We start from the raw sequence: 18,708 nt of genomic DNA on the forward strand, positions 1-18,708 counted from the left end.
AACTGGATCTAAACAGCAACCCCAGAGCCGAAAGACTCTGGTGCTACAATGAACTAATAAACATTGGGCAGACCAGAAAGGAGACCTCTGTAACAGGCGCCATCACAGAAAATTCCTTCCAGAGGTCTCGTTTACTGCAATGAAAACTGTTAAGTTCTGGCTGTCGCTGACCTTGGAATCCTCCTTCTTGGTCACTGGACATGGCTCCTTCAACGAGAAGCTTTTTCAGCTAGGACTGTCTACAACAGAGAGCTGTTTCTGCGGAGAAAAGGAGAACTGGAAGCATCTCCTACTTGAATGTCCGCTGTATGAAGACATAAGAAGAACTCTTACACAGGCAGTACCAAACATCACCGAGCATCAATCGGACCTCTTACTGCAAACACCAGAAAATCTCTCAGCTCTGCTGACTTATGCTGCACAGGTCTTTGAGCGCAGAAGGCGAACCCATGTTGAAGCAAGACACGTTAAAAAAACTCATGCAGCGAACTGAAAGTCTACAGTGAAAAACTTCTTTTTTTTTTACTTATTATTATTTATATTTTTTATTTATTTTATTTTATTATTTTTTTTATGCTTAATTTGCCATTTAGATGTGACCTTATTGAAATTTATTTTTATTAATTACTCTTTTTTTTTTAATCATTATCACTAGTCCTTTTTTATCTATCTATTGTTATTATTATTATTTTTATTTAATCTGTCCAGGTAACTGATGCTTCTGGGTAGCCAAGCGGCCAGACCCAACAACAGAACACACAGAAACCTAAGTCACATATATCAGGCCCATTGGTAGTGATACTGTTCTTCACAGAGATACGAAGCATTACATATACTGTACACGTGTCCACATGTCCATGCTCCTTTATCATATAGGTAAGAAAAATGCTCATCATATCTTATCATGCTCATCATATAGGTAAGAAAAATTCTTACCTCGGCTTTTTGGAGAGGCACTGTGGCCATGTTAAGCAGTCTCAGATAAGGGTGCATTTTTTGTTTTTCTTTTTTGAAACCTCGATTTTTTTCCTGCCACAAATTAAGCAAGCTTACAACGGAATAAACTCAATTTATAGACACCATACTGCCACATCAGGTGACTTCCGTTGACCTATACGAACTGTCTAAACAACCGCCCTTTTTACCAACGAAAGAGCAAATGCAAACTTTCAGCCTGTGTAGGCTAAAGGTTTGTATATATATGCTCTTGTTAATACCGAAATTCTACTACAATTCCGCATATCTTGTGGTAGATTCAATTCTAATGAATTGTTGTAGACTAGCCTGACTCAATTCTAATGAATTGTTTTAGACTAGCCTGCTTACCACCTTTCTGCTCTTTTTAACTGAAAAAAAACTTTCAAATCACTGGAAAGAAGAAATAAAGGAAGGCAACCAAAACCAATTTTAAGTGATTAACAATTAGCACAATATTGATCACGCATGTTTAAAGTATCCCACTATTTACATATTTCTCAAAAAACTCAAAAAGAAAAATGGCTGATTAAAGAGGAAACGGCAGCGATCAAATATAAAATAACAATCATGTTCAAAGCTGCAGCTTTCCCGTACTGTCATATGATTCCGAAATCTGGTCTGGAGCTTCTTAAGGTCTTAAGGAGGAACAATAGCAAATTTTGTTTTCCAAAAACAATATCCAGGCAACAGCTTTATGAAAACTTAACTACGAAGTCCCTGCGTCAGATCATCAACAAGTCTGGATTCAATCATCGATGATATCAACTTCTTGCAAAGCAGATATCATCTACAAGCAATTCACCAAATATAGCCAAGGGAATAACAACAAATCTTAATAGAAAAAATTCTAGAAACCAACAATTCAAAATATGACCTCTCCAGACTCAAGCAACTGGACATAATGTTTCCGAATGCAGCTCTGCATCATATAAATATTCACAACATTGATTGCCAAAAATTTCTAAAATAGTAGTAGTAGTAGTGGCATGTGATGCAAGAAAGCAAATGTATGAGCAGATGCAGCATCAGCCAAAAAAAAAAAAAAAAAAAAATCACACGTTCCCTCCAAATGCCTGTCCAGTTCCTCCTTAAATTTATTCAACCTATCAACTTCCACAACGACAGATGGAAGTTTGTTCCAGCAATTAACCACCCGCTGGCTAAAGGCAAATTTCCGCACATCTATTCTACATCTGTCTTTTCTTAATTTGAATTTATGCCCTCTTAGGTTCGTAATCTGAACAGGTGGAAGGATCCCATCAGAATTCAGCGTGCTCAACCCATTCAAGGCCTTATACACCACAATCAGATCACCGCGCAGGTGCCTAGTCTCCAGCCACTGCAATTTGCAGAACTTAAGCCTCTCTTGGTAAGAGAATCCCTTCATTCCCCTCACCAATCTTGTTGCCCTTCTCTGTACACGCTCAAGTAAATCTACATCCTTCCTAAAATGAGGCCTCCAGACCTGTACGCAGTACTCAAGGTGTGGCCTGATCATTGCCTTATACAGAGGGATAATCACCTCCTTTTCCCTGCTAGCAAAATTTCTATATATCATTGACAAAACCCCATGACCTGCCCTGGCAGCCTGTCTGCATTGCTCAGAAAACTTCATATCTGACTGCACAATTACTCCCAGGTCTTTTTCATTTTCTACCACCTTAAGTGTAGTACCACACAATTGGTACGTTTCTCTGGGGTTACGTCTACCCATATGCAGTACTTTGCATTTGTCAAGGTTAAACTTCAGTTGCCACTTCTTAGCCCATCTGCCCAAATTATCTAGATCCTGTTGCAGTAGCACACTGCCATTACTGTCATTAACAACCCTGCCAACCTTTGTATCATCTGCAAACTTCGACATTAAGCCTGATATACCTTCATCAATATCATTGATAAATATACAAAACAACAGTGGACCTAACTCCGAACCCTGTGGGACTCTAATAATATTAGTCCAAGAAGAGCAGCACCCATTGATTACTACCCTCTGTCTTCTCGCACTTAACCATCCTTTTATCCATTGTAGCAACTTACCCTTAATACCATTCTGCTCCAATTTGTACAATAGTCTTCCATGCACAACAGTGTCAAAAGCTTTCCTGTTCCTGAAATTCAAATATATGATATCAAAATTATTTTGTGCATCCAGTTCCTTTGACAAGGAGAAAAATTTCCAATCAGATGAAAAGAAACACAAATAGAAGCCTTCCTTGAACTAAGAAATTAGCAACTGATCGCCTAATGTTCTGTACTAAAATATTTTATTTTGCTAATGCATGAATATAATTCATAGTCATATATGAATATTCTATAAAAGAATATTTATTTATTTATTCTAAATCAAAGTAAAATTCATTGTTTCTGTAATGCATTAAAGGGAAATTTTTCCATATTACTTTTATATATTATTTATAAAATTAGAACAATATTACCGATACGAAATTTGCATCTGCCATTTATTTGCATATGATGAATATCTTTTACTACAAACAGTAGAAATAATAAGATTGTTTTCCTTTTGAATTTTATAGCTTTCACAAAGGGATATAAAGAAATCTGTTTTCTTTTCACTGGATTCATTTCTGGAATAACAGAAGAAACTGCTGGACTCGTGCTTCCCTTTCTAAACAGTTGGTACTATCACACAGCAATTATTAGTTTTTATGGAATGAGATTACCACTGTATATCATTTGCTTGTGTAAGTGAATAATTTATTTTAAGTGAAAGTTATAAATATTATTACGTTTATTATTAATTATTGCAATAATCATCTATGTATTTAATATTGAAGCCGTCTTTTTTCGACAGTCAGTGCCAACGATAAACTGATCGGGTGGAAGTGGTCTCAAATTTAAGCTATTTCTTCCTAAATGTGCACAAAGTTGTTAAAATTTAAAAATTCCGAATAGTTTTATTTTATGGAACGGGCCAGTTTTGTAGTACTGTACATGCACAAACGGAAATAGTTCAACATTCATCTCATAGATGGAGCCACAGGAAGATGTTAACTGTTAAACAGTTGTCTAAGTTGATAAGGCATTTTATTTTTATTAACAATTTGCACTTTAACTGATTTACACATCGGACGTTCACACAATCGTGTTCTGCAAAAATAAAATAATAATAATAAAACTGTGCTGCCGATTGCGAAATTTTCGCAAGAGGTACTGCTAATAACTTAATAATTTATTAATTATTACATTATAATAAATATTATTACTTTCATTGTATTTATGCTGTAATCGTTGAACTGCTGTAAAAACTAAAAGAGATATGAACCGTTGATTTCAACCATTCTATTATGGAATATATGAAAGTATTCTGTGATATAACTATCATGTTTACATTTATAGTGCTTTAAACGATTACTTTATATTTATAGTGCTTATAACTAAGGTGATGTTTTATTAAGTGTAACTCGCCTCTGTAAAAATAGTCTGTCCAATTCAGTTTTCATCTTGGATGACAAGAAACATTGTGCATCGTCACAGTCCCCGGGAGAACTATGCCCACATTCCAATACCATCAATGAAGCGTGGAACGTTTGTGGGCTTTTTTCACTCCGTGGTTGAGTTAGTCAATCTCAGGTGTAGATGGCAAGGATTCTCCCCTTTGAAACGCGGAATTTTCTTCCAGGAAACACGGTAAATCGACCATAATTGGTTATTTGAAATCATGTTTCGGGTGATATTTATTTTCCCCCATTACAATTCTCGAACTTACTCCAAAATAACAACAGTTATTTCATTAATATTAAAATTCCTCATTAATATTAAAATTTATTAATTACAAATTACAAATTTCAAATTTTGCTCCTTTTTTGTATTATTTCTGATAAATAACAACACATTTAAATTTTAAGATGGTTTTTAATGGATGATTATATTTCAACCGACACTTAACGTCGTCATAAAATACATTGAGAGATCACTGAATTATGACCACCTACCAAATACTTCGTAGGTCCTCTTTTTGCCCTCACTACAGCAGCTATCCGACGTGGCATTCATTCAACAAGATGTCGGAAGCGTTCGGGAGGTATGGCCAACCAAGTTGTGTGTAATGCGCCGAGCAAAGCAGGTATGGAGGTGATTAGTGTATCTAGATGCCTGATATGTCGTTCCATAGTGTCCCATAAATGTTCTATGGCATTGATATCAGACGAGTTCGGAGGCGAATCGATGTGCTGGAAGTCAGAACTGTGTTCCTCAAACCATTCCTGCACAACAAGTGCCGGATGGCTCGGCGCATTGTCATCTTGGAAGACACCATCCCCATTCGGGAAAAAGTGTAACATAGCGGGGTGTACACAGTCAGCAAGCAGTTGACGATACGGAGACAACTGATACGTTGTTCCACATGCACCAGGGGTCCAAGTTCCTGCCCCCACACCATAAAACCGCCTCGACCGGCCTGCACTTTTGATACCATGCATGACGAATGAAGAGCCTCATGTTGTTCACGCCAAATCCGTACAAGACCATCCACGGTGTGGAGTAAATAACGTGACTCATTCGACCAGCCCACCTTCTTCCAGTCTTCTAACGTCCAACTTGCATGCTCTTTGCACCAGGAGAGTCTTTTACGCCGTTGAGCCTTGGCTAGGAGAGGATGCTGTAGGGGTCGTTTGCTGGTATAGCTCATGCGTTCGACGCATGGCCAGACCAGATATTGTTCCGGGTTGGCCGGTGTTGTATTGGGCAGTCAACTGTTCAACAGCGCTGCGCCTGTACGAGTCGTCGGACCTGGCGGTCACCTCTAACATCAACCTTTCGCTGACCTTTGCAGTTTTGCCGTCGAGTCGTTGTTTGACCGTTTTGACGCCAGTCCTGGTACACTTTAACTACAGCGGCTCTCGAACACCACACCAGTTCAGCCGTTTGGGAAATCGAGGCACGAGCTCGTCGAGCACCCACAATATGTCCTTTATCAAAGTCAGATAAATCCTCTTTTACCCATCACGCTCGGAATTTTACTACCTGCTGAACCACTGACGCCTTATCTACGCTACCTAGCTCCACTAACTGCGCACTCTCGTTCCTCACGTGGTCAACGGGTCGCATTCAGTTTTCATAGGGGTGGTCATTATTCAGGGACCACTCAGTGTATATATATTTTATTCAGGGTGTTCTGCTGAAATAATATAAGGACAAAAACAAATTACCCTCAGGACCAACAATTATTTTTTCTGTCGAAGCAGTCTTCCTTATTCTTCACGAAGTTACGAAAGCCATCCACACGTAAAACGAAAATGACAGACATTTAACTTTTACACAATTCCTTCATTGATAAGTGGGAGTTTCTGCAAAGCAAATTAACGGCAGTTAAAAACCAGGAAAAATCTTAAATTCCATTCTCAGAGAAGAATAAAAACATTGGCATCAGTAAGAAGGGCGTATTTTGAAGGTCTCCTTCGAATACTAGCCTTGTAGAATTCTACAGTATTTAATTTGCTCACAGACATTATGGATGAAGAACGAGTAATCCCCAATCCTTGGGATGGACCAGTACAGGTAAGCTGCGCAATTTGTTTACTAAAATATTCAGTGTAGCTGCTTTCTTATCTAATCTTAATACGGACTCCAAGATATCAAAAAGATATACGCACTAAATTATAACGTAGGTGAGTACATTTTAATTTAGCGCTTACACAGAAAGAACACTCATAGAAAAGAGAAATGGACTTTCTCCTACTGGAAGTAATGTGCTCTTTCCTAACATGTGCTATACATGTAAAGAAAATACGAATGAATCGGAAATTATCTGATGAAGAAGTGTGGACTAACAGTTTACGAGTATGTTTCTTAAAACAAAGCACAATTAGTCGCCAGGAAAAACTGGAATTCTCTGGCTGAACTGGACGATATTTAAGTTATATCTACACTGAGTGAGCACAGATTTATGACGTAATACGTATCGCTTTGAGCTACCGTTCGCAAAGATAACAGACGCTATTAGCCTAGGCATTGACCACTAGGTGTTTGAAGACATTCGTAAGGTTCTGCAGCCATGCTACCTGCAGGACTTTCCACAATGTTGGAATAGGTAACGGTTGTGTGTGTGTGTGTCCATACCCCTCACTTCCCGTTCCAAAATATCCCCTTTGAATGTAAAATTGGGTTAAGGTCAGGAAACTTTGGAGGCAATGACGATGGGTGATATCTTGGCTGTGTTCCTAGAACCACTCGTGGACAGTGCGGGCCAGATGACATGGCGCATTAACGTCTTGGAAGATCCCATTTCTCTCAGCGAAAAATGCGATAATGCAGAGTGCACAGAATCTAAAATATGCCGGAAAACCTTACCAGTGAAACGTTGTCCCATATGTACCAGGGACCCTAGTTCTTGCCAGCAAACATTCTCCATATTAAACAACCACCCACAAGTGCCTGGAGAGTGAGCACCACGAACGATGGGTTCATGGACTCGTGTTTCTTTCGCCACACACGTCGGCGTGTTCCACAAGATATTTGGACTCATCTGACAAGCACACTCATTTCCAGTCCTCCAATGTCCAACTAGCTTATCGTTGACATCAGTCTGCGTGGGTAGCACAGTGGTATCGTCACCGTCCTCCGCATACCGGGTGGAAAGGCTCTTGTTCGAATCCCGTCGATGACGCGAGAAACTTCAGTGGGCTTGAATTTCACTCCGAGGCTGAGTTAGTCGGTCTCAGGGTTAGATAACAAGGTTTTTTTTTTCCCTCAGAAACTGGCGTTTTTCGTCCAGCAAAATAGGCAAATCGACCAGAGATCACAAGCAATTTATAGACACAAATACGGGTTAAGATGGATGTTCGCTCATCACGAACATCCATCTTATAATCCTTTACAGTTCTTTTGGCCAAAGTGGTCTGACCTATTTGACACCATTCTTTTTCACCACAGTTGGCACTAAGAAACAGACAAAACATGACTTTTTATATATCGAAGCACCCTATGCAAGAGCTGCCACGATGATGCCCCCTTGAAACTCCGTAATATCTTTACTACGTCCCATAACTGCTACTTTTTCACTTTGACTCTCACGACCAGAAGCAAATTACTACTAGTGTAGCTTACGTAGCTGTTCTGCTTTTTTTATGCTGCGAGCTATGCGGCATAGTCCATTACGGATGGGGTCATCGTAATCCAATGATCGTTAAATATCGAAAGCACAAGCTGACAGCAAAATCCAAATGATTTATTTTCATTGAAAAAGAAATTGTGAATAGGATATCGTGTTTTGCAATTTAAGGACATCAAATTATAGCATTTTTTTTATGAAAACCCCAAACACGAGAGGTATTATAACCTATAGTACTTAGAACCTTGCATAGGTGAGAAGATGAGAGAAGATATTTGGTCACATTAGACTTGAACTTCTGTAGACTGTAATTTTCAGGAAATACGTACGAAGGAAGGTTGTTCCAGAAAATGGAAGTTCGAGGAATAAGGTATGTTCGTGTCAGACGGCGCCTGGGATTTCTCCCACTCCGCGTGTGTTCGCTGTCTCGAGGACAGTACACTGTCAAGCCAGAGACTTGAAAGTGTGTGGGCCGTGTCTGTGCAGTGTGATGTGTTGTGCCCATTGTTTGTCTGGCAAGATGACCCCTGCTAGGCAGTATGGCATGCCCATGCCACACCACAGGGGAGTTTGGATGGCGGGTGGGGGAGACGAAGAAGAGTTATCTCCCCCTGCCATGGATAAGGTATACAGGTAGAGTGGGGGAAGAGACTGAAGACTGGGGGGTGAAGGGCAGAAGCATGGGGATGATAGAGAAGGCGACCCCAAGTGGTCAGTGAGGTAGGCCCATGCCTCACTCGGCGAAGAGATGGGTCGGCAGGGGAGGGAGGAAACAGAGCATGTCTCCTCTCCCTCTTGCCGGGGATAGGGAATTAAAGATGAATAGGGTTAGGGTACCCCATTCAGCTCGCCATATAGCATTTGGCAGCGGAGCAGCTAATGGTCCTAGTCCGTTCCCAGGAGCGATCGGACCGAAGCGTGATCGTTCATGGGGTGGTTCCCGTCCGTTCTGCAGTCTTTACCGTCAAAAGGTCCGGGTTTGCTTGTCGGCGTTTGTGGGGTCTTTCTTGTGACATTTCCCGTCCATGTGGTGTTTGCGTCAATGTTGTTCATAGAGTCATTTCTCATTTATTCGACTTTAGGTCCACTTCAGGGTTTAGTGCCTTGATTATCGGAGGCCGTTGGGTTCCAGGCGTCTTCCGCGGGACGATTTCCTTCGAGTTTTGTTCATTTCCTTATTGTGTCAGTGGTTGGTTGCGGTTCGCTGCGATAAGAGCTCTTCGTCTTGTGAACAGGGCCAGTGCATAGCTGGAGATAGCCTGATATTCTTCCCTGGTGTTCAAGATGTGGTGCTCCTGGCCGTATGGCAGATACTGTATTTTGGCGATGAATGCACTGCGGAGGTCGTCATACAGCTGGCAATCATGTATGAGGTGCTGCCAGCTCTCCAGCCCCCCACAGGTGCAGATGGGATCTTCCTGTATTCCGAGTAGGGATAGCTTTGCATTCAGAGCTCCATGTCCTGTCAGTAGGTTATGTGACTTGTAGGCCCGGGGAAAACCAGGGTGGGAAGTTCGGAAAAACCCGGCCAATGTTGGGCAGAAACTTTCTGGTGATTTCGCCTTTTTGCGAGGTGGCCCATCTATCCTGCCACACCTGCAGCAGGTGAGTATGCACCTTTTTCTTTTCCATAGTCTTGTTATTGATGATGTCGGTGGTGAATCCCAAACATGTCTGTGGGATACCCTTGTCCAGGTGGTGCGTGAGGCCCCGTCGAATGATCTCTAAGTCCAGTGGAAGGACACCAGCAAGGACTTGCAGGGCATGCGTGCGCACTGTGCTGCAAGCTCGAGTAATGGTCAGAAGGATTGATCGGTGAATCGAGTCAATGATTCGTTTATTGATAACAGTTGTGGCTTTTTGATACCATGCGCCAGACGCATACGTGACTATTGGGGTGAAGATGGTTTTATAGAAAAGACGTAGCACCCGTCTGTCTAGGCCCCAGTCTCTGCGAGTGCCTCTAGCAACCAATGCAGTGTATCGTCTGACTTTTTGTACGCAAATATTTCAGGTGGTCCTGAAATGATAGATTCGGATCTAGAATCACGCCTAGGTACTTTAGCTGCTTTGAGAATTTAATTGTTTTCTGGTCAATCTTGATTTGTGGAGGCCGGCTGAGTTCGAGGAATAAAGGAGGAAGAAGAAAAGTTTGTTCTTTGAGTTTCAAGGTGGACAGTAAAAGTATGTTGACTGATTGTCGGAAGTGTTCAGATCGCTTTGGAACAGAAAGCGGGAATCATAGAAACCGATTCAGAAGAACAGTGCCCAAAAGTGTCTATAGAAAAGGCATGCTGCAGAAACAGAACGTCTATGAGACAGACATTGGAGACACTGTTAGAGATGAGTCATTAATTAACTTAACTGACCTCTTTTGAATGGAATCTACAAGCCTGAGAGAGGTTACGTGGGCACCGCCCCAGATGTGGGAATCTCTACAGAGTGAACAGCTGTTTGAAAGAAAATCAACGTTGAGCGCGATTAAAAATCAGGGTGATCTCCAAGAAATATGTGATCTTGCCTGAAATCGGAGTATCATTTCAAAGATAAGCATAGGAGCAGAATAATCCTTTTTTGCGAGACATAAAACAGGACTCAGTTACAAAAGTATTGAATTCAAATAAGTTATCTTTGTTCCATTAGAAAATTACTTGGAAATCGGAATTAAGGAATTGGTAGAGGATATTCGGGAGGCTTAAACTGTTTGGACAGAGCAAGGTTTCTCAAACTGGAAGTTGGAATGCAATGTGCTATCATCAACAAAACTATGGATAGGATTTCCAGTCAATGAAAGATCATCAATATACAAAAGGAAAAGAGAGGGAGAAAGAACTGAACCTTGGAGAACACTAGCATTCGTGGTGAAGTCAAAAGACAGAGAGCCATCTACCATCACCCGCAGTGAGCAGTCGGAGAGAAAACTAAATACCCAATTACAAAAAACAGTTGGAAAACCATAAGATGGAATCTTATTTAGAAGACCTTTATGCCAAACACGATCAAAAGCCTTTGAAATGTCAAGAGCAACTGCTTGAGTTTCACTACTCTTTTCCTTTGAATTTGTCCAAAGATGGGTAAAATAAGCCAGAATATCACCAGTGGATTGACTCTTCCGGAATCCATACTGGAGATCGTTGATAAGATGGAACGTTTCTAGATAGTTTAAGAGTTGTTGGTTAATTGGATTAGAGGGATTTGTTACCCTTTTTAGGAATTGGCTGGACATGAGCAAATTTCCAAACAGAAGGAAAAACACCTTTGGAATAAGAAAGAGAAAACAGGCGACACAGAGCAGGAGTAATTTCAGGAGCACAGGTTTCGAGAACAAGGGGAGAAATACCAGCAGGACCTAAAGCTTTCTTAGCATCAAGTTTTTTTTTCAAAATCCTTCCTTCTCACATCATTTTGACGAAAGACCACCACAGGAGGCATTGAATAGAACGTATTGGGAATGGTGGGAGGCGGTTTACCAAAATCATTAATGCACCAGTTGGAAGAAAAATAGGATGCCATCAGGCCAGCTTTGTCTTTGGCTAAAGTGGCAATAGAACCATCTGGTTTTGACAGCAGTGGGAACAGAAACGGGCAACAGTTGCTGCCAATGGCTTTGGCAAGAGACCAGAATGCTCGGCTACCATTTGGGCAAGAAGCAAGTTTTCAACTCTACTCTCAGCCTGTTCGAAATATAGTTCGGACTGATTAATATCTGCAATACAATTGTCGCGTGCTGTGCTGTAGGTAGAACACGAACCTGAAGATTTAGATACGAGCCAATTAGGATATGCGACTTTCTTCTTTTGAACAGCTTTAGCACATTTATTGGAAAACCAAAGCTTAGATAAAGGACGAGATTTTAAAATGGAGTGTGGGATAAAGGATTCCATCCCAACATGAATAATTTTATTGACACGATCTCAGCAAATCAAAGTTTTGAAATAGTAATGTGACCAAAGAATCGAAGAAAAGAAATCACGCACATTACCGTATCCCATTTGGCACTCTTGTCATGCCAAATTACACGAAGTTGGAATGGCCCTGAGTGGAAGGCTCCATTGGAGAAGAGACCATCATCAAATTGTGATCTCAGATGCCTAGAGGACTATTCACCACGACCGCGTACTTAGAATGGTTGTTCGTGAGATAAAGATCATGTGTGTTGGCTGTATGGTTAGAATTGTTCAGTATTCTAGTAGGCAAATGAACAATCTGTGTGAGGTCATTAATAATTACAAAAGTCTCAGAATATTGACCAGCTGGGTTGATGTGACTAGAAAATGGAAGCCAGCTGAAGTTCTGAACATTAAAACCCCCTAGGAAAATTACCTCACTCTTAGGAAAGTTGGACCGGCGAAAGTCAAGTTTCAACGTGAGGAAGTCAGAGAGTTCGCAGTGATTAGTGGAGTTGTGAGAACGATAAAGGCAACAGAGTAATTTGACAGAATGTGGTAGAAGGATTTTAAGCCAGAGAATATCGAAAACAGGAGATTCCAAATTACTACGTCTCTTACAGGGAATATCAGAACGGACATATTCAAAAGTGCTACCTTTGAAGCGAAAGGAACCATACAACAAATAAATCGGACAACTGAGATGAGAGTAGGTTGATTCAACCGATAACTTTCAAATTCAACCGATTCTTTCAGAAAAAGTACGTGAGGTTTGACAGACTGTAAGTGAAAATGGACATCATTGAGACATATATTTGTGAAATGAAAGAAGTGTTTGCGAGGTTTAGATCTTTTCGCAGATAAGTTTGTTCCATTAGTAAAGGTGGGGAAAACATGCTGTATGAAGTAATGAAATTTTTGGACATGGCGTACAAATGGTAAGAATGTAGCCAGATCCTTGACATAATGTGGCCTCGACAATGTCCCCTCATACTCACTACTCGAATTCCCTCCAATCACTCTCTGGCAGAGTAGAGGTAGCGAGATTACACACCAGCTGATCAGGAAGCTTCCTAGATAGTTACCAATAGGTTAGGGTCCGGTGGGTATCTAGCGGCCGAATTGCTAACACCTTTTTGTAAAACTGTACCCTCGAATTGTAAGGAAGATTGGATCTTGCCATGACGATGTCCATCATAACTATGGCTTCTTTCTCGTGAATCCGGGATCCCGTTTTCCTGGGATCCCGCATGTTTTTATTGGTTTTTTTTTAATTCCCTGGAATTAAAAAAAATCCAATAAAAACAGTGGAAGCATTTCGTCACAACAGTATAAGGTCTGTGTCTATGAGGGCTCCAGGCAAGAAATATGCACTCCAAAGTTATTATTATTATTATTGCTCTTATATTATTTCTCCCTGATTGGGGGATTCCACTCCGTGACTGGTACTGCTACCAAGTACACAGGGTGCTTGTTTTTATGTCTGGTGTTACTATTGGTCGAGGAATTCTCTGACTATCCTACAGGTGTTCAGGATTGCGACTTTCTGGAGTTCCTTGTACGTGTTCGCTGGGAGACCTATCGCTGCTAGGCTGTTATGAAGGATCTTCGGCACCATACCAGTGGTTGACACGATGATCGGGATGGTCGTTACTTATTGCATATTCCACATCTCTTTGATCTCCTGTCTTAGGTTCGTGTATTCCTAATTTTTTTCGCATGGGTTTTTTGCAGATTGCCAGTGTTGTGTACTGCTATAGCAATCAGATAGGTAGCCTTTTCCTTCTTGTCCACAAGGGTTATGTTCGGTCTGTTGTGCGGGATTGTACCATCCGCTATTATGGCGCGGTCCCAGTACAGCTTGTGGGTTGGGGTCTCTAGTACTGCCTGAGGTTCGTACTTGTAGTACGGTACACTTTCTTCGACCAACTGGTATTTCCTCACTAGCTTCTGATGTATTATTCTGGTTACCTGTTCGTGTCTATGTGTATACTCGGTCTGGGTGATCACCTTGCACCCCGCGGTGATGTGTTGGATCGTTTCTGAGGCCAGGTGGCATCGTCGACATGTGTTATCGGACACTCCGGGCTCCTTGGCGATGTATTTTCTATAGTTTCTGGTGTTGATTACCCGGTCTTGGATGGCGAGCATGAATCCTTCAGTCTCTGGGAAGAGCGTCCCGCTCGCTCGCGAGCCATGCATTGGAAGAAATTTTATCTATGTGACGTTGATGGAGATCATTGTAGTGTCTGCCATGGAGTGTCTCCTCTGCCTATCTTTCTAGCTTCGTTTGTGCCTCCTGGTTTGGGGGGGACTCATTGCTTAGGTTGAGTGAAGTATACCGCTTGTTTATCTTCCTTATGGCCTACTGGAGTGCTGCTGTGTGTTTCTGAAAGTAATCCTTCAGGTTAACTATCGCTGTCTTCTGTTGCTCAATGAGATCTATCAGGCTCTTTCCTCCTTCTTCCCGGGCAATTGTCAGTCTCTCCACGGCAGATTTCGGGTGGTGTTGGCGGCTCTTGGTCATCATTGTCCTTGTCTTTCTCATGGTATCCTACAGCTCGGTGTTAGTCCAATCTATGACCCCAAAGGAGTATGTTAGCACTGGGACTGCATAGGTGTTTATGGCTTTAACTGTGTTCCTTCCATTCAGCTTTGCTTTCAGCAGGTTTCTGAGCCTCTGAATTGTAATTCAACCTGCAGACTGGTAAAGAGACCGGAGCCTGCATCTTCCCGAAGTATTTGTAGACCTCTCCCTCTGCCATGGCTCCGTTCTCTTTACCAGTCTGCAGCTGGTAGGTTCGGTTCACTAACTTTCCCTGGTGCAATCCTTGGGTCTTGTATTTGTCTAGACCAAATTCCATCCTAATATCATTGTTGAATTCTTCGGTGATCTGAAGTAGTTGCTGGAGGTGCTTCTCTGTTCCGGCGTAGAGCTTGATTTCATCCAGGTACATCAGGTGGGTGAGGGTGTACAGGTTCTTCTTCCCGAATCAGGTTATATCCGTACTTGCTAGTGTTCAGCATAGTGGATAGCGGGTTAAGTGCTAGACAGAATCACAATGGACTCAGGGCATCTTCCTGAAAGATTCCTCTCCTGATGGGGATTGGCCTGGTTGTGTTGTTTTCGACCTTAATGGTTGTACTCCATGTCGCCATCGTTTCTCCTAGGAAGTTTGTCACTATCGGATTGACTTTGTAGATGTTCAGCGCCTCTATTAGCCCGCTATGAGGGACGGAGTCGAAGGCCTTGCGGTAATCGATGTAGCTGTGTACATTTTGCGGCGCTTCTTGTAGGTTTGATCCATAATCCCGGTATCTATGGTTAATTGCTCCTTGCATCCTATGCTCAGCTGCTTGCGTCCTTTCTGCTGTTCGCCATTATGTTCTAGCTCTCCAAGTGGTTTAATATCTTCCTGGTTATGCAGTTGGTCAGGATCTTGTGCATATTTGGAAGGCAGGTGATTGGCCTATATTCCGCTGGATTTCTTGTATCTTCGTCTTTAGGCTTCAGATATGTGAGTCCTTCAGTGAGAAACTTCGGGATTGTCTCTATTATTATTATTATTATTAGCCATATGATGCAAGGAAGCCTGAGGCTTATGTTATGCTGCACCAGTCAAAACAAAAAAAACAAAACAAAACATATATTCCTGTGTTTCCCTGACAGAGGGAGCAAAGAGAGGGGGAAGAGAGTCAAAAGTAGAAAGGAATCACAAAGAAAGAGAAGATTGATGATATCCAGCTCAGGATCCAATTATATGTTTGTAAATCCTGGCAGAAAAACTAACAACCCGATTTACAGATGAATTTGACTTTGCTTTAGTTGAGAAGTGAAAGAAAGTTCCGTTCTTAACATCCCCAAATGTAAAATCAGAATAGCCAAGATTTTTATTATATAAATTTTCAAGTATCTCGTCACGTGTAAATTCCTTTGGGACATCAAAAATCAGCACAATGGGGTTTTCCTTGCGAGGAACACCTGAGCTGATGACTCCGAGGAGGACAAACACTCAATATCTGTTTTAGAGGCCGCATGCAGCAAGACTTCTTTGTTCCTCACTAGCGTAAGAGACTTGATCTTAACATTTTTTAAAACCGATTTAAGAGTTTTGGCCACCAATGTTTTAACGTCAGCACTTGACTTACAATCACTGTTTTCAGTGATTGTAATTCAACCTGCATGGCTCGGATAGGAAGCCATATGGAAGACGAAAATCGGAGGCATACCATCCTCACTGCATAAAACCGACTGTAAAATTCCCCGCCGGTCAGATGATCTGGGGATGCATAACAAGCAAAAGGATGGGTGGGGCGAATTAAGTTTATTAATGGAACGGTGAATGCAGAAATCTACACTGCTATCTTGGAGGAGTGATAGAAACCCGTTTATAGAGATCACCACACAGACGTCCAAAACTGTATTTTTCAACAGGACTGAGCTCCTTGCCACACAGCAAAATTGGTAAGTTTTATGCTGTTTAGATTTAATGACGAGTTCGTCTTCTTGTCTCACAAGGCTTAAAGCATATTTACACCAATGTTTTCCCTCGTTTTTCTCCCTTAAGGTGCAGTCATACCTCAGAAATGCTGGCATTAGTGTTGGACTGACCCGGAAACAGTCCACATTTGAAAATTGCTAGTACATAATGTCGTCTAAAATTGCTCAGAAGAAGTCAACAAGTAAGATTCAGCTGCAGAAGTACGCTGTAAGGGTGTGGTACCACGAAATTGGTGTATCCAGAAGTTGATTAACTCTATGCCAGATCGTTGCAAGGCTGTAATTGCAGATCGAGGAGGAACAACAAAATATTGAGGACTTATTTTGCTGATTTACAGTATATAATACTATTACGTTAACTTGTCATTTCAGTTTGTACACGTAAATTCAATAAAATGTGTGTTTGGTTGTCATGATTGCCATTTGCATGATTTCTCATATTTCTATTAATTACGCATTTTACTCTTTGGAAAGATATTTATGGCAATTAGGTATATCAGGTGGAGTTTTTTTTATTGGATTTCATTCACAGAGATATATATCCCATCTAACAATTGCATTTCGAACATTTCTGCAACCCACAATGCAACGAAAACACATTATTTGCAAAATTCACAAATAATGCAGTTTTTTTGTCCACCACTGTACATTGAATTGAATTCACTCTGCCAACCGCAAGTCCCCACTGCACGCAAAACGACGTACGTAGTACGTTCGAGTACGCATTGCGGTGTCGTATGATTTGTAAGCAAACAGGAGTGCTAACTGTTATTCAGTCTTTCGAAAAGAATAAGAATTTTTAAATGAATTTTACTTTTTGTAGGATTTAAAATCCCATACATGTTATATTGCTTTATTATTACCAAATAGCACCATTTTTATTACCAAAATACCAAATGATTTATCTTTATTACCAAACCTATCCAGAAGATGCGACTAGAGGTGGCGGCAGATGAAATTAAGCTGGCTCAACTCTTTGATTCGAGTTCTTTGATTTTATAGAAGAATGCATGTATTACGTAATGTTAAACCCTATTGAAGCGTATGTCCCGGGTTAGGCCACAATTTCGAGAGAAAGTCAACTGTATCTTGTTGCAGGATAATGCTCCTGCCCAACCCACATGGGGTGAAGGTATTTCTGATGAACCATGACATTGTAGAGTTCAACCATGCAAATTGCTCTCCTCATCTAGCACCAACGGACTTCTTCCTCAATTCTCAAGATGAAAACTGCCCTAAAACAAAAAAGATTTCGGCGTGTGGAGGACATAAAGAAAAAAGTAATCGTTGTACTGAACATCATATCTTTGGAGCCTTCTCAGACTCTTTTCAGAAACTTTCACAACAGTTTAATATGTTCATTCAATCAGGTGGTGATTATTTTGTATAAAAATAAAACAAATTTTTGAGCTCTGATTTTTTTATTATTATTATTCCATACGCCTCATATACTTTAAGAGAAATACAGTATATGAATTCAAACCTTACAACGTTTTTATTTATATCTATTTCAAAATAGTGTTTTATGTATTCTTATTGTTTTTATATTTTCAGCTATTGAAATGGTTTGTGACATTTAGCAATCCCTTTGAGCTGTGGGAACAGAACTTCTCCACAGTTACAGTAGAAATTCTTGTTTGGGTGACAACTGTCATCGCTGCTATATTAGGTAATTTACGAAATATTTCTATTTAGAATATTCTCATTCTTTACATCCATCTTCAGTAATCCCTGTTTTTTCTATCCTTCTAGTTTTGCAATTTTGTGAAATTTCCACAAAATCTACCTGCTTTTTAATAGTTTTATTACCTCAACCACATATATATACTTTTATCTACATATATACTTTGTATCTTTGCTGCTTAGTTATAACTGTAATATCATTATTATCACTCAATTACCTTTTCGCCTCATATTTTTCATTTTATCTTTATTTTATACATGAATATACACTGCTGGACACTTGCCTGTAAAAAAAAAGAGCTTTTATTGTTTCATTTAATATTTTGTGCTGAAACCTTTTGCTTTTATGACAGCCTTCAATCATCGCGATATACTCTCAACCGACATTTTTATAAATGTCACATGATATGTTCCTCAGCTCGGCCTTTAACGCAGCCACCAGTTAGGCCTTGTTCTTTGGACTATCTCGACGTGCACGTATCCAACGGTCCAATACTTCCCAAAGATGCTCGATAGGGTTCAGATCAGCACTCTGGGCTGGCCAATCCAAATTTTCCAAACCCATGTCCTCAAACCACTCTGTTATGACC

At 40.7% G+C, this 18,708-nt stretch overlaps 1 protein-coding gene across 1 annotated transcript in view; it reads left to right on the forward strand.

The window, feature by feature from the left end:
• Positions 1–6,428: 6,428 nt before the first annotated feature.
• LOC150076892 (uncharacterized) overlaps positions 6,429–18,708 on the forward strand; it is a 34,002-nt gene continuing 21,722 nt past the window's right edge. Inside the window, exons 1-2 of the mRNA XM_090385718.1 lie at positions 6,429–6,495; positions 17,990–18,104. Coding sequence (XP_090241844.1) covers positions 6,448–6,495; positions 17,990–18,104 — 163 coding nt within the window. The 5' untranslated portion in view covers positions 6,429–6,447. The remainder of the gene's footprint in view (positions 6,496–17,989; positions 18,105–18,708) is intronic.

This window comes from Mastigoproctus giganteus, chromosome 12 (genome assembly GCF_048544385.1).
Source record: "Mastigoproctus giganteus isolate SK-2022 chromosome 12, ASM4854438v1, whole genome shotgun sequence".
Classification (NCBI taxonomy): domain Eukaryota; kingdom Metazoa; phylum Arthropoda; class Arachnida; order Uropygi; family Thelyphonidae; genus Mastigoproctus; species Mastigoproctus giganteus.